The sequence below is a fragment of the Austrofundulus limnaeus genome, unplaced genomic scaffold, assembly GCF_001266775.1.
Source record: "Austrofundulus limnaeus strain Quisiro unplaced genomic scaffold, Austrofundulus_limnaeus-1.0 Scaffold42, whole genome shotgun sequence".
NCBI lineage: Eukaryota > Metazoa > Chordata > Actinopteri > Cyprinodontiformes > Rivulidae > Austrofundulus > Austrofundulus limnaeus.
The window spans coordinates 299,662-316,465 of NW_013952444.1; the positions used below are offsets into that span (position 1 = coordinate 299,662).

General features: G+C 37.6%; 1 protein-coding gene across 1 annotated transcript; it reads right to left on the reverse strand.

Moving 5' to 3' along the window:
• Positions 1-253: 253 nt before the first annotated feature.
• On the reverse strand, positions 254-16,699 carry mfsd14a2 (major facilitator superfamily domain containing 14A2). The gene is made up of 12 exons (XM_014007418.1): positions 16,437-16,699; positions 13,297-13,392; positions 10,771-10,833; positions 9,696-9,823; positions 9,443-9,557; positions 9,112-9,330; positions 7,770-7,883; positions 6,891-6,962; positions 6,491-6,603; positions 5,483-5,580; positions 3,900-4,057; positions 254-3,819 (listed from the first exon to the last, which is right to left on the reverse strand). Exons 1-12 carry the CDS (start codon positions 16,518-16,520, stop codon positions 3,607-3,609), a joined length of 1,473 nt encoding a protein of 490 aa, XP_013862872.1. The 5' UTR covers positions 16,521-16,699; the 3' UTR covers positions 254-3,606.
• Positions 16,700-16,804: the final 105 nt, after the last annotated feature.

Consider the following 16,804-nt stretch of genomic DNA (forward strand, 5'->3'; position numbering starts at 1 on the left):
TTGAAAGCAGCAGAGCCATCAGTAAAAAGAAAAGAAAAAACGTAAATAAGGGAGGATTAAACAAAAGCTGACATTAGTTCTGTTTTTAGTGAGATTTACTAGAATTTAACAGCAATTAAATGACAACGCACCACCTTAAACACAAGAGAAGTGGAGAAAATGAACTTAGACATCCTCACCAGGAAATTATTAAAACTGAGTCTTGAACATTACAAAAAAAAAAAATAAATAAAATAAAAATAGGGGGCAAACGTTCATTGTACAATAAACCTTTAATAAATAGTTCATCATTAGTTTCCTGTATTTACATAACCACGGTTTACTTTACGTTGCCATACATATTTCTTGGCTAATTTTAGGCACACCGAGAAAAAGGGGGTTCAGGCCACAAACCACATTGTACTAAAAAATAAAGAGTGGCTAGCAGGTAACTCTTGAGAAATATAGAACTGCACCGAACAACCAAATAAGACGAGAGAGAGAGAGGTGGCCATCTCCTTGAGCGATAAATATATACATTTACTGTACGTACAGGTGATTTTTGTACATTTACAGTCATCTGAGTGCACGTGGCGGGGCTGGTGCAGAATCCTACCAGTTCATATGGGGCAGATTTTACGAGTTATTTTAGCAAATAAACAAAAGGACTATCAAATTAAATCAAACTGTGTGACAACGCCCCCCTCTGAAAGAATAAAAACAAATTGTCAGATGAGGGTCAACGCGTACAGTTTGGTGTGAAACATTCAGATTGTTACAAAGATACACGCACACACAAACACAGCAAAAAAAAAAAAAAAAAACATTGAAATGTTTGTTGAAAACAGGCAAATGGGAGATATCCTATCATTAAAAGAAGACTGTTAAAAAAAGAGAAAGCAATAAAACTTAAATTAAGACCAGAGAAAACAAAAACCAACCACAAAACAAAAAAGAAAGAAAAATCAGCGCAAATCATTTTGGCACACAATCTGACACCTTTTAGTTCAGAAACAGCCTCAAAGCTGCAGTTTGAAAGGAGAGGCATTAAATTAATTAATTAACCTAAAGTTAAAAAAACTGCTGGCAAAAAACAAACAAACAAATAAAGCATCAAGTGCTGCAGACAGAGAGGTGTGCCATCTACAGGCAACAAAAATACCAAACCGTGATATTTTACTGATGGGATGTTGTAAACGTGTCCAAATCAGGTTTTTACATTTTCTCTAATTGAAAGTTTTAAAGTTGACGGTAAACTAAATGTCTATAAATGCTCACATTTATAACTGGGAGTTTCTGATAAATGCAAAAGAAAAGGAACATCTGAGTTTATTGTTGAAAATATAAGACCCTTAAAAACAGTGGAATAACACAAACATACAAAAAGGACAAAAAAAAAGACAGTAAAGCTGGCTTTTCTTTTCTTGCCTTTAACTTTCAACATCATCTAAGCTGCTGCAGCTTCAGGTCTCACAGCGACAGCTTACTGGAGCAGGTGCAAAATACAATTACTTCCTATGGTCTTTTTCCAAGCATCGTTTCTTGTTAACCATATTGGAAACCGGGGCGGTTAAGGAGCCGCAGCAGGGAAACTCTTTATGAAGTTAGGAAAAAACAAAACGCACTACAAAGAAAATCCAACCACAGTGACGCTGAAGGTGGTCTCTCTCCGGCCTGCAATTGGCTGGCTACGTTGTGGAGTCTCTCAAATGTTTCGCAACTTTTGCAGGGTTGTCAACTTGAGCCAGCAACTAGTCCCCCCCCAACAGTACCATGCTCAGTCAAATACCACCATAAACTCTGACAGGGGGTCTGATAAAACAAAAACTAAAATTGTTCAGGAGGTTCTTCAACAAGGCAGGTAGTTAAAACTGAAAGATGACGTCATCCGAAAACAACTGTGGTACCACCCTGTTCAAACTGATCCTAAAGACAGCTTTTCTTTGAAAATCAGTTTGCTTAAACAGATTTACTAATCAAATTTTAAAAAAGAATATAAACTGAATCTCTGCTGACAGCTTGAAGCAAAGCTACACACTGAAACCAACTGAACCTTAAAAAAAAAAACCCATACAAAACTGCATTAAAGATAAATGTTTGGTCAGTGTATTTGGGGCTAATATTCCCACAGAGGTAAACACGGAGGAGATAACACATCTGTATTTAAAATGACGTTTCTACTCTAATAATGATGTTGGTCACTTCCACAAGACTCTAAACTAAATCTGGTTCTGATGATTACATTTCTGCCAAAATGATTCCCAAAAACGTTACGCACTCCCAACTGTAAATACAAGATATTATAAAGGTCAATTAGTTGCTACATGTGGTTATTGAGAAATGTGCCTGTTCAGCCGTCTGCTATCAGGGAAACCCTGCATTTCATGACACTTATCCTTTGAATTGTCTTTTGCAGCGGGCTTGGACCTAATGATGATAACTCAACGACTTATTAAGGGTCAGCGTCGACACTGGCAGGCTGATAACAAGGCTCCAGCTCCAAATGCTCCGGAGGCTTTTAAAAAAATAAAAATAAAACCGTGGTTCAATAAGCCCGATGGTGATAAATGTCAGGAAACAAAGAAACAGGAAGGGCACCATTACAAAAGAATAAAAAGTGTCTTAACAGCTCCGATGGGAGCAATAGGGTAAAGATTACAGAGCCTCCTCAGACCTCGGTCTTCATACAGGTTTTGCAGTGTCTCTATATTTTCATGGTTAAGTCACTTCAAGGCAACATTTGTTTCTTGAATTAAAAACTTGAAGCACAACTAGCTTTCAGTTTGAACAGAGAAAAAATATACAACCCAAACTGTACTACAAATCTAAAGAAATGCAAGTAAACATTGAGAAAAAACCAAACAAAACAAAAACCTGTTCAGCTGATAAAGTGGTCTCGTTCCGGCACTTCTCCCTGCAAGAAGTGTGATATTTAAACCAACTGTGGTCCTAACAAAGCTTATTGTTTCTGAACTCTTTGACCTGCGTGGATAAGATTAGGCAGCGGCTCTTCGAAGCTCCTCACGGTTTAAAGTCGCCGTGCTTTCTCGCCACAGAGGAAGAACGGTGTTCTCTTTCCTGGACGCTGCGACAGGCTTCAGAACAGTGTGACGGAGAGACACGAGGGGCGCTCAACTGTCGGCTGAACAAAGTCGCCACGTCACTACTGTAAGAGCAAATATCAAGACTCACACGGGTATTTAGTAACATTTGAGATAAACCCACTCCGAACGAACCAAAAACTGCTTGTTTTGTACCAGTGGGTTGGGCCAAGCTGTTGGGTTTTTCCACCAAAAACAGGAGTCCAACTGAGCTGTGTCTCTCGCACACAAACCTTTTAACTGCAGCCTTAAAAAGAGAGGAAGAAAAAACTAAATTCAGCTTCTTTCTGACAGGATCTTTAGAAAGTTCTCACAAAACCCTGTTTTTAGAAAGAAAACAGCTGCAAAGGATGAAGCACCCGCATTTGTGCTGTGGACACAAACACACAATCACCGACTCTTCTTCATGACGCTTCAGTTAAACGTGTGCCTGAGGCGAGTCCGTGTGATAAAATGTGTGCGTCTGTCCGTGTACGGAGGGTCTATTTGGGGTAAAAGTGAGGGAGTCGGCCCCCTTTGACTGAGGTTATACGCTGCTGTCCTCCAGCAGCGGCTCCTTGCCTTCGGCCCCGCTGCCCTGGGGGCTGTGGGAGTGACTCTGCGCCCCGTTGCTGTGCTTCTTATAGGCGCTGGGCCTCAAGCCGGGCCCGGTGTGCTCAGGGATGAACAGGGCCACCAGCAGAGACAGCAGCACTGAGCACGCACCGAACAGAAAAGGAGGTCCTGGGATGATGGCACTCTAAAAAACAAAAAAACAAACAATGTGTTGATGGATTAAAACACAAAGAGAAAAGCTTCCCCCCTCTCACCACAGCTCACCTCATCAGTGGGATTGGCCATGTTGGGTTTGGCACCTTTGTCAGAGCCGTCCGTGTCAGTAAGTTCCACGTGGAACAAATAAAAGACGAAGCCATAAAGGGCAGGACCCAAACCGTTACAGAGCCCTCGAATACCAGTGATCATCCCCTGGACGACACCTACAGAAAACACGAGAGGAAAAATAATCAACAAATCTGGTCCATAATAGCAAGGAGAGCTTCATATGGTACAGAAATTACAAATAGTTCAAAATAAGGCTGCGATTTCAGAAGTAATGTCAGCATGATGCATATTAGATTATCCTGGTTAAGGGTTGAAGTGTTTTATGTTTAAAATGATATTATTATTAAGAAATATTACTAGTTTAAAACAGCCAAAGATTATATACTTTCAATTGTTTTTTTTAGCACCAATGTACATGATTATCAAACTAGACATGCAATTCAAAGTAGATTTATACTTTCAAAAGTTCACAAATTCCATGAAGATGTCGGCTTTATATAGATTTGTGTTTTATGGAATAATTTACCTAAAAACATATTGGAAAAATATATCAGGAAAATGAATTTCGAAAAACTTTAAGAAGATATTTGCAAGGAAAACAATTATATTGAATAATTCATTATTATATTCATTAAATGAAAATTAGTGACTGATTAGTTGTTTTGTATCCTGTCTTTATTTTGCATATTAATCTGTGGCCTCTATTTCTATTTTTATATTTGCATTTATTTTTGTTTATTGTGTAGTTATTGTTGTTTTGAATTTATGTGAACTATTTATGCTATGTATTTTGTGTTGTTTTATGTTTTATGTGTGGACACCAGGAAGAGTAGTTGCAGGAACTGCAACTAATGGGGATCCAAATAAAAGAAAGAGCGAGCTGACGTTCCTTTGAAAACAAGGGAAAGGACACATTGTAACATGAACATGTTTGTTTGTCCAACAGCAGTGAAACAGCAGAAAACATTTTGTTTATTCATGAGTCAGAGTTCAATGACTTAAGGTGGCATCTCACTGGCTGCGACTGTTTGTCACTAGTTGGTGAGTCAAAGTCGCAGAAAATAGGGACATTTTCAGTTGCAGTCACACTATTTCTAAATGTGATCAAACAACCAAAAACAACTTGCAATAAGCAGAACTTGCAAAAATGTATTTTGATCCATGCACCTTATTTTGTGGCACACACTGCGCCCTCAGCCTGCTTTGCAACCTCTTTGCCAACCATCTCCACATTTGATTTAATGCACCAGAACGTACACTTGAGCTGTAGAAATTTGGATCTTTTTTTTTCAGTAATTATTATTGATCAACAGCATGTTTTTCAAATCTGGACACAGGCCTCGTTTGTTTTCTGTCAGAGGAGAGCTCCCATGCAGGTGTTAAAATACAGCTCCAGCATTCAGACAGGTTTGGGACACCTGTAATGACTAGGACTCTGTAACTAAGTATCTAATAACTTAAACTAGTTATTTGCCCAATACAGTCTAAAATCCAATGTTCTTAAAAAAACTACAAAAACACCACAGCAAAATAAGTGTGTTTGATAGAAACACATGCAAACAAAAGTGAGTGAAACTCACCTTGCTGGTCAGGATCTGCATTTCGGGACACGATGGCGCTGATGGCAGGGAAGGTGATGGTGGACATGGCTGCCACGGCTCCAGCTGCCCACATCATCCTGCAAACAAAATAACATTTGCTACTGGATTTAAAAATTAAAAAAAGCAAATTAAAACGTCTTTAAAAGGTGAGGCAGAAACCATAAACTACAATAACAACCAGCACATGTTTGAGTTTTATGCTGTAAAGAAAGTGAAGGAAAACGTGGCCTCACAAGTCACAGGTAACTTTATTGCAAAGCTTCAAATTTTTTTCTGAACAAAGGGAGCCTTGTTTCTTCAGTGCATCAAATTACCAACTTGACCTTTGTTTAACTTAATTTCTGGTGTATTGAACAAACTGGAGAGGAGTCATGTTGTAAATGTTGTCTTTTAAAATTCAATTAAGGAAGATTTTTTTCTTTACAAGACAAAAGAAATAAGAGTCTGGAAGCAATATCACTTCAAGAGAAATGAAACTGATTTTTTTAAGCAATCTTCAAAAGTGTTTTTAAAATAATATTTAAAATACATTAATTTCCAAGTTTTATTTTCCATAATGTATCTGTTAATGCAAATGTGCCCTTAGGTGTCAATAATTAATTTTACTTTGATAAGAGGACAAAGCTTTTTATATTTAAACATAGTTAAAAGTCTTTGAGGAGCTCAGAAATCATTTTTAGGATTATGATTCCCTCTAGTGGTGAGTTGAGGTAATGACAACCAGTAAATACAATACAGATCTAGTTGATCCTATTTCAGCTCAGTAGTATAATTACCTCATCCTGATAACAACCCTGAGCATATATGAAACTATAATCTGCACAGGATTGCAGGTTGTTTATCACATCCTCCAAACTATAATACTTTTTTGAAGCACTTTTTTTATGCTTGTTCCTTGCTTCTCAAACATCTCACCAGAAAAACAAAACAAAAACACACATAGAAGACAAGGATCTGTGGAAGCAAAAGGATTTAAGAGTCACTCACCAGGGTTGAGAGCCAAAGCCGTACCAGGCCAGCTGGAGAATCTGGAAGCCGAGGCCGAGCAGGATTGTGTTTTTATTCCCTATCGAACGCATCAGGATACCCAACACGACCGTCTGAGGGAACAACACAAGGTGGTTTGTTTGTGGGCCATCAGACTCACTGAGAGCCATTATGACCCAATTCATTTACTCTTTTTACTCCGTGACATGAAATCTCAAGAGAAAGGCGACCACTTAAAAAAATGCAAATTCATGAGTTGCACAATAAAGAAGGAAATCTTCCACAATTTTTAAACAGTTCACAGACTTAACCGACTTACACAGTAAAGACTCAATGAAAAGACTAAAAATTTAAAAAATGAAATCAGAAAAACATTTGAAATGAGCACCAAATCATGTACCTGTGCTAATATTGAGAGGATTCCTACTACTGCTATAAAGGCAGCCACCGTCTCTGAGGTGAAGCGTATAACCTGAAGGAAAGACAGTTCAGATAAGACGAGTTAGGACATGAAACTTTTCCCAACTAAAATGCAAAAAATGACAAGGGTTTGTAAAAGTCTGCTTATAACCTTTATTCTTAAAAATAAATAAACAATTTTTTTTTTGGTCCTGGTGATTGTAAGTCAAACATTCAGCTCTTTTATGAACTTTCATTCAGATAGCAGTTAGCTAATGTAAAACGTTTGTAATTTACTTATATCTTACTTATCCTAATGCTCCAGCTTTATGCACTGAAACACACTGCTCTGAAAACATGCACTTATCTTTAAGCAACTAAAGATTTGTTATTTTTCATTTTTGTTTGTTAAACTGAGATTCCTCGTGTTTTATTTATTTTAATTTTACCCCCCAAAGTGACAAACCTTTAATGGAGGTACAAAAATGGCAAATGTATGAAGTGATCACGAACATAGTACCAACCATAACAGACTGACATTTTTATGACAGCCATGATTAATTAGGGAAGAGAGAAACATCTGTATAGATTCTACTTCTGCATTGTACTGCACTACAGTCGTAGATGCTTAAGAATGATTTGAAGAGCATCACAAGTTTGAGCTGTTGACTCTGCACTCAGATCTCAATCTATCTGATGATCCTTAAAAAGTCGTGGACAAACAAGCCTGCCACATAAAGTCTCCACCTCTAAAGGATCAGATCAGATACTTCAGCAGACCCTCAGAGATTTAGTCAGAACAGAGGGAACTGATCAGTGACTAAGTTACATTTCCAAAGAACAAACTGCTTATTTAACAGTTTATTTCTATAAACATTACCTGTTTGAGATAAAGGAAGAAGCTGGAGTACTGTCCGGCTTCGGGGAGGTAGGAGAGAAACACTGTGATACAGATGAGGAGCACCGTCGAGTCCTGGCCTACTTTACGCAGGGACTAAAAAAAAAAAAAAAAAAAAGAATAAAAAAAGAAAAAGAGAAAGAAACATTTGACTAGTTATAAAACCTTCAAGATGAGCAAGGCCTGTGGCGTTTCTGACATCCTCACATAAACAAATTTATTTATTCAATAAACTCTGAGCAACAAAAAATTTACTGTGCTGTTTCTATCTGCAGAATTAACTTGAGGTGAGGAATACAGACTGATGATTGCACATTCACATGTGGAAACACACACACACACACACACACACACACTTGCTACGACTGACTTTCATTCATCTTTTTCCAAGCACCTCCCCCTCCCCAAGTTCTCTTCCACCTGCTCCCTGTTCTAACCACAGACTATAATACCATCAGCAAACATCAGCTGTCAAACACATCACACACACTTATTATTACAAATAAACTTCAATCTAAAATTTCATGTTTTATTCGCTAACTCTAAGATGATTATTACAAGTTATTCAGATCATCGGCTCAGCCGTCAGCTTCAAATAAAATCAAACACAGTCGAAGGTATTTGCTTCAAACAGGTAACGGAGAGACGCCTAATCTGTGTGTTTATTTTATCTAAGTTCTGAAGCTTTAATTCTGCTTGACAACAAGGTGGAGACGCCACAGTTGTGCTGATGTGCCGTGATGAATTGTGTGTGTGAGAACACCAAACTCTTACTCATAGAGCACATCAACACAGAACAAAAACAAACATGTTGGCTGAAAACAATATTTGCCCAGAAAGGAGAAAACAGACTAAAATGGAGTTTGTGTTAATGCTGAATCAGCATTCTATATATGTATATTAAAAAATACAGTTATTTTAAATCTGCTTTAAAGCAAATTAATTTCAATCTTAAGTTACATTTAGCTTTTAGCCACTATTCTGCCACTTGTGCTTATTTTAGCAATATTTTGCCATCAGGTAAGGGTTTTGCTCATTTTATTTTTCATCCATGACATTGCTTATTTTTGTTTTAAGCCACAAATTATCTAGTTTTAACATTCATCACTTGCAGAGCCGATTTAAGCTTTTGGCTATATTTTATCTAAGTTTTGTTTTTAGCTACAGTTTTGCTAATTTCAGCTATAAACTCAGTTTTCAGTTGACCCTATATCTAATTGTTAATTTAGCTTCTGTTGCGCTGAATTTAACTTCAGTTTATTTATTTTTTCAAATTTCAGCAGTCATTCATGCAGTGTTTTTTTTTTCTAGAGTTGGTGCTCACTGCAAAGGGGTCTGCCTGTTCCCATGAGATTGGAGCTCCCCACGATGCTGGCCTCATTTTCTCGGGCAGCGACTCGGGCACCGCCACCAGGATGAAGCAGATGTCGAGGAGAGCGATGGCCGTGGCTAAAATCACCACCAGCGTGTCGCCGTACGCCTCAGACAGATAGGCTCCGATGGCCGGACTGGTGACGAGGCTAGCTGCGAAGGTGGCTGATACCTAAGAGTAGAGTGAAGAAACGAGGCAAGAAAAAAAAAAACAGGAAGATGACTCAGACTCAGACTTATGGGAAGTCACAAACTGTCACAATTTGTTTCAAACATTTCCTCACCAAACCATACGCCGTGCTCCGTTCATGCTCCTGCGTGATGTCTGCCACGTACGCAAAGATCACAGAGAAGGTGACGGCAAAAACACCGGACATGGAGATGACTGCAAAGTACCACCTGAAAACATGAAGACTGGCTCAAATGAAATGTAAAAACTTGCTACCTTACAATTTGTATTATTTAAGAGACTTAAAACTTTAGCTTCCATCGATAAAACAAGATTAATGTGTGATTGTTGCAACAGTTTGGCCTCACCATGGACTGATCTTCAACAGAGGAATTGGTGCACACGTGAAGAAGACTGTTAGCAGCAAGAAGGATTTGCGTCCCCATACATCTGACAACGCTCCAATCAGAGGAGCACTCAGAAATGATAAAAGACCCTGAGAGACGATACAGAAGGTTTGGTTGAAGGAATGATGACTGAATGTATTTTAGAAGCAACACAAAAAATCATGAATTCAAAGTCAGTTTTATATTTCAGTGGACATAATGCATTGCTCAGCTGGACAAATTTCAACAAAATCAAGAGCCAAAGCTTATCGGTGGTAGCTTTGAGTTTCACTTGAATTGCAGCTTACTCTAAATAAAGACCTGAAACCAGAGAAAACCAAAGAACAATGAAACACTCACTGCTGTTTGTGTTTACTGATGGATAAAATGACTAAGACAAAGTGAGAAAAACGATGCAGTTTAAAAAAGTTCCTCTGATAAGACAACTTGTTCGGTTTTGCTTCGGCACAAAGAGAAGTCGTTTTACCATTTCTGCTTTAAAAAAATAAAAAGACTATTAAATGTTTCTCTTAGAACGTCATGAGAAGTGATTACAAGCACATCCAAAATAACCACCTTCATGTTGGAATTTTAGAACTTCACCATCAGAAGCGCTCCAACTGAGCCGGCCTTTGACATAATGTCAACACGGTGAACAGGGTGTCATTAAACATCAACACACACGCACAGCAAATCTCCCAAAAGGCCAATAATAGAAAGACTTTGCTGTGTTCAATGTGAACGTTAATTAGTAACACTTTGCTGCTTTATGCGGGACTTTAAATGGGCTTCTTATGTGAAGAAGTCACATGAAGTGCCACAGCTGCAATGGCCTTAGGGCAGAAACTGGATTTGAACTTTGGTAAAAAATGACAAATGAGCATCACTTGGCTTTTGAAACAGCAATGCTTTTAAAGTCAAATGTATGCATCATAAAGAAATATGTTAACATGTGGGAGTGTGTTTTGGCACTTTGCATCTGCCAGCTTTTATTTGCCAATACGTAAGTTATTATACAGTGTGAGGCTAAACAGATCCTTGTTGGTCTGTGTATTACCTTCACACCGTGAATAAGTCCATTCATCAGGAATGTGTGTTGGGGGAATGTCTGATGTAATACCTGCAAAAGAAATACAGATAAAATTAGTGAAACGACTTTATACGTTTTATCACCTCACAAACTGCACTTTACTCTGTTCATTAAAAATGTACATCACACATTATTTTTCCCTCAACATGCAGGAAATCTAATAAAAGCAAAAGCAAATATCGTATCCCAAAGATCTGAAAGCAAAGAACAAATTAGGATATTTAATTCGTTTTGAGGATGTTATAAGCTTGTCTGTATTGTGTCACCAGTCTGATGTTTGGCTCTTTCAACACTGTAGGCTGCGGCTGTATGAGAAAAGTTTTGTTTATGAAAAAATGATAAAACTAGCACTTTAACACAAAAGAGTTCAGAAAAATTGTGAAGTCGTAGGTGTTATCTGTTTGTTAAGTGTTCATGGTTACAAGTTTTGTTTGTCTCACTCTGCTCTACTTATGATAAATATGTCAGAGTTACACACACCAGAGTCTGCATTACATAAACCTAAACTTATTTATTCCTAATATGAGCACCTGGTTATAGCAGAATTATATTAACCCCAAAAAAACTTCCTGACATCAGATTAACATTCAGAAAATGTTCCCTAAATTACTAGAAACAGTAGGAAGTGTATTAAAGACATTTATTTGTGTTCTGTTGACTGTATCAAAGCATTATTAATATAAAGGCTAGCCAAAACAGCTATAGTGTGTCAACACTTTTATCTATGTATCAAGATGAGTGAGCGGTGAACAGTTCACTAAACTCCACAGAAGCTCAAAGTTCAGGTTTGTGTTATTGACACTAGTGTGGGAACATGACGCTTTAGTCTAGTTCAGAACATGGAGCTTGACCGACAATAATAGGATCTGGTTATTGTTTAAGTTCACAGACGAAAAGCTTCAAGTAGAGCTAAGAATGTCCTCTGTTCCTCCAGGGATCAGTTACCAAACACACACAGATGTTAAATGTTCCCGGTTGTTGTTGGATACTAATGAAGCAGTGTGCTCATTGGGAGCAGTGAAGCAGATCCTCTTCATCTTCAGGCGGCCTCTAATTAGTCCAAAATGCAAATTATGTCTTCGCCCAGCAACCATAAGGGCCCCCCCCCCCCCCCCAATTAATTAATACTGACACATACAACCATCTCTTCAAACAGGAGCTTACAGAGGTATGCATTTCATAATCCTGTCTGGTCCACATCACGTGCTTTACAGATGTTCCTGCATAATTTGTAATAAACATTTCTGCCAAAAAATTATGCAGAAAAATTGTAGGCATGAAATATCAACAGAATTATCTGATAAAAAAAAGACTGAAAAATGAAATATTTTGGATTTAGCCAAGATTTAACTACCCTGCTGGTATAAATAATAGGGCTGGGCACTAACAGCCTCTCAGTTACAACAGCTACAATCTTTTGGGTCACAATTTGATTCGACTGAATAAATCTGACAAACTCAAGACTTAAAGTAAATGGAAAAATCCTGAACCTTTTTTTGTGCAAAAAAATCTGTGCAAAAATCCTCACTTAAAAAATGACAAAAATGTAAAATGAAAAATTGCAGATTTTCACACTAACAATGAATATCTGAAAATAATCTCATGGAGAAAATTTTCATTTTTGGGGGAGGAAGAAGACAGACGTAAAACGTAAACATTTTGGCTGTAGTCTTGGTCAGACAAATTCATATCTTTCTGTGTTGTTTTATTCAAGAACTAAATGTAAATGGTAAATGGACTGTACTTATATAGCACCTTCCTATCCATCCAGGACACTTAAAGTGCTTTACAGTTACAGACATTCACCCATTCACAACTAAAGCAACCAAGACAGACAGGTTGTGCACATTACTGCAGCGGCTAAACAGACGTTAGCTCAACACTAGCTTACCTATACACACGTCGACCGGTTCAGCCCCACTTGAATGTGCTAACTGAATCGATTATTTTACCCACCCTTAATAAATAATTATATTTTATTTTAAGTCATTTGGCAAATGTTTAAGTATGAAGCTGTCTAATTTCTAGCAGCAGCATTTTGTAGGCAACTTGTTTTGTTCAAGATGCCCACAGCGAACACTTGGATCAAACTCTTCACAGCTGCTGCACAGTTCACTGAGGTGAAAATGTGGTGCAGCCTGTCCGTCTAGTATCTGCTCTGAGTAGACATGAACCACTGCCCCCACCTTGATAAGCTTTTCTGAAACTACAATACGACAGTTTGATGCCCTCTGCATATGCTTCAGCTTGTTCGTATTTTTTTTAAAAACACCTGTCAAATGGACCATCTGAAACAAACAAAATAAACCATTCAGGTTTTTTGTCTGACTGATTGAAGATTCAATTATTCATAGACACCGATGGGTCTTGTGTGAAGTGAGTCAATAGCAGATGCCACTCACATTGGTTTGGGTTTCAGGGATGGGAGGGAGATGCACAAGGGGTTACTTTCATCGACATTGCTTCTTTTCAGAGAGTCGTATTGGGGCTTACCGTGAGCATCGGGGTGGTGAGGAGACCCCATGCAAAAAACTCCAAGAAGATGACCACCACGGCATGGTAAACACTGGGCTCACCGATTCCCTGAGGCTAAACAGAAACAGAGACAGAAAGGCAGTTAGTTGACGGGCAACAATGATCTCTGTGTACTTCAAAGTGCCTGTTGATAGTGAAACAGTAACAGACTGAACTTTACACTGAAATGTATTTGGAGGAAGCATCGCCTGAATCTGTGTGACAACCCACAGCTGGGTATGAATTCACTTCTTTACACCGAGTGGCCTTATCTGAACCCAGAGAATATCCACTCAGTTGTTTCAGTCCTGAATGAGGACTTAAACGAACAAAAGCCTCCACTCATCAGAAACGCTGTGGCAAGTATAAATCTAGTTAACACTATTTAAATGTGCTCAAAGGAGAGCAATGCTCAAATGCACAATGAATCACACAAGGAATTTGAATACGGTCAATAAACAAATGACAAGAAATTTGTGGGTTCAAATGATTTAAATAAAAACTGCCTTTTATTACTCACAAGTTTCATTATGGTAAAACGAATATCTAATGTTTTTAGAGATGGTAATTAAACACAAAACGTATTAATGCTTTATTACATATTTCTGCTTCATAGTTACAAAGGCTGTCAACATCTAAACAATATTTACAACATGAAATTTGCAAGTAAAAGAGCAGATTTATATTCTAATTTTCAAATATGACCGGCATAAAAAGCTTGGAGAGCAAAATTAATGTTTAATCCTTGTTTCATTACAGCAATAATAATAATAATAATAATAATAATAATAATAATAATAATAAAAGCAGTAGAGATACAGCAATTAATCAACTAACCAATTTGAATTGGTCAATTATAGACACTAATCAGCCATGTTTGTAGAGCAAGTTAGAGTTTTTTTATGCAAAAATGCTATCCTATATTATTTAGCCAAACTATGTCAAAAATAGTTTACAATGATGGGCAGATCAAGAGGGTTTCTGTCATCATGTTGATCATTTATGTCACTAAAATCTTTAATTTTATCTTAACTGAATAATTAAAAAAATTTTCTGTATGTTAAATGATATAGTAAAGCAGCCTAATATTCATTTCTCAAAGGGTTATAGGTCACTGTAAAAAGCAGACATGTTTTTAGTAAGTAAATATAAATAAGTCTATAAAATTGACTCCCTTGTGGTAAAGTCTCCTCACCTTACAGTAAATCAGTGTGATAATGAAATCATGTTGCTGCGCAGCAAACACAATTGGGTAAGTTAATTGTAACAACCACGAAATAGGCCAGGTCTAACTTTAGAAACCTTCTTTATTTAACAGTTGCCCATCCATTTATAGTCACATGACAGTTAGGGCTGCAACGATTAATCGACGACTAATCGATTATTAAAATAACCGATGACTTATTTAATAATCGATTAATCATTTTCTTTTTTTGTTCTTTACTTTGTTTCTCTCTCCAAACTGCTTTGACACCTTCCACTGCCACATCTGCCTTTCTGTCCTTGACACACATGCACAGTAGTGGTAACTGGGGTAGGCCGTGGACGTCACAAGACATTATACAGACAGGCTCTGGTATCATGGCCACCTGACAACGGAGCTGAAAAGTGTGGGATCTTTTTAAGAAAAATAAAGAGAAAACTGTGTAATATCTGCAGAGCAGAACTTGCCTTCCACAGCAATTATTTTTAGTTAGCATATAGCTAAAATCTAACCATGGTTATATAATAGCAGCTGCATTCTGGCACGATAAGCTCTATGCTTTATATTCAATTAACGTATGATCTGATTAGTCGACTAATCGAAAAAAATAATCGGTGATTAATCGACTATAAAAATAATCTTTTGTGGCAGCCCTAATGACAGTCAACAGTCCAGCTTGGGGTGCAAATTATATCTGCTCAGACAGTTCCCACCACAATACCTGCTTAGCTGATAAAACTGTGAAGGTTTCGTAAGAACGATGCAACTTCCTTTTTGTGAAACTGGCACCAGCAATACATTAGGAGATCACATACGGTCTATTGACCAACAAGCTTTAAACCTGTTATTTGCGATGACATGACTGGATGATGAGCTGGTGCTTGAATGTGAAGCCATAATGTCTGAGTGGTCAGAGGAACCAGGCACACAATGAAGCTGTAACAATTATAGGAACCAGAGCAACAACATATCAAAAGCAGAGTTTATGAGATCACGAGAACAAAACATGCGGTTCTTTCCAGTATCCTCATCTGTTTGACAAAGATGTTTAAAACATAATTACACAACCAATAGTGATGCATCATTCCATTTATAAACACGCCACATAAAATTCACCTTTAGTCAATAGCCCAATTTAGGACTAAAATCTAGTTTTCACTATCTAAACATTAAAAACAGCCAAGAAATGAGTCAAACTGATTTTAAAAGGACTGTTGTGTTTTTTCAGGTGAAAATAAATCAACATTGTATACCTATTATGACTACATTACAAAACTGAGGGACAAGTTGGAACCAATATTTACGATTATGTAATGTTGAGTCAGATTGTTTTTATACATTCTTAAACTTTAATGCTCATCAATAGTCTATGCATAAACAACATTACTTTGTATATTCACTTACTTTCTAAAGACCCATAGTATCCTATTTTGTTAATTAAACTTGACAAGAACAAAGGGGTTGAAACAACATCAGCATGAAAGTTTTGTAGTAGAACTGGTAAATAAACTACTCAGGGAGCTCATAGCATTGTAGCTATGTGAACCTGACGTTAACTTAAATAATTTTATTCGATAATTTAACGTTCAGGATAAGGAAATATCTGTAATAAGGAATTACTAATTCAAGAAAAAAAACATCCCTTTCGCTGTCATTAGCCAGTTAGCGTTACCTGAGCTGACGTGTAAACGAGTAGCAGGCCAATGCTAGTTTACAGTTAGCCACTTAGCTTCGTCGGTCTCGTCAACACAAGCCAGCGTTACCAGTTAACGTTAACAGACAACCACAAACAAAATGAGCTAAAAGGGTCGTGTTTTAAATAAATAAACAAGACTTTCGTATATCACAGTATCCGAGAGCCAGTCCAGCTCAATGGCAAGGTAAGTTAACGGTGAAAAATAAATATTTAACTCACACTTCCTCCATCTTTTATTATAATTTTCTTTGCAAGAAGAATGCTGCGGTTCAGCCGCTTCTTCTTCTTTTTCTCCCCCGTCATCGTTAACTTATGTCCATTCTTGTTTTCAAGGGCTCATCGTTTCTCCTACAAAAACTAAAACAGTACACTAAATTTGGCTACTAAGCTCATTACACTTCAACAGTCGGCTACAGGCAGCTAGCAGGAAGCTAAATGATGATTTCTCATCCCCACCTCACTTCAGCCCGTCTTCCTGTACTGAAAGACCCGCCCCGCCCAACAAAATACTCGCATACGATTGGTTATTCATCGAAAACGCGATACAACTAGAAATCTTATTGGTTTGGGGAAAAGTTGGTGATGAG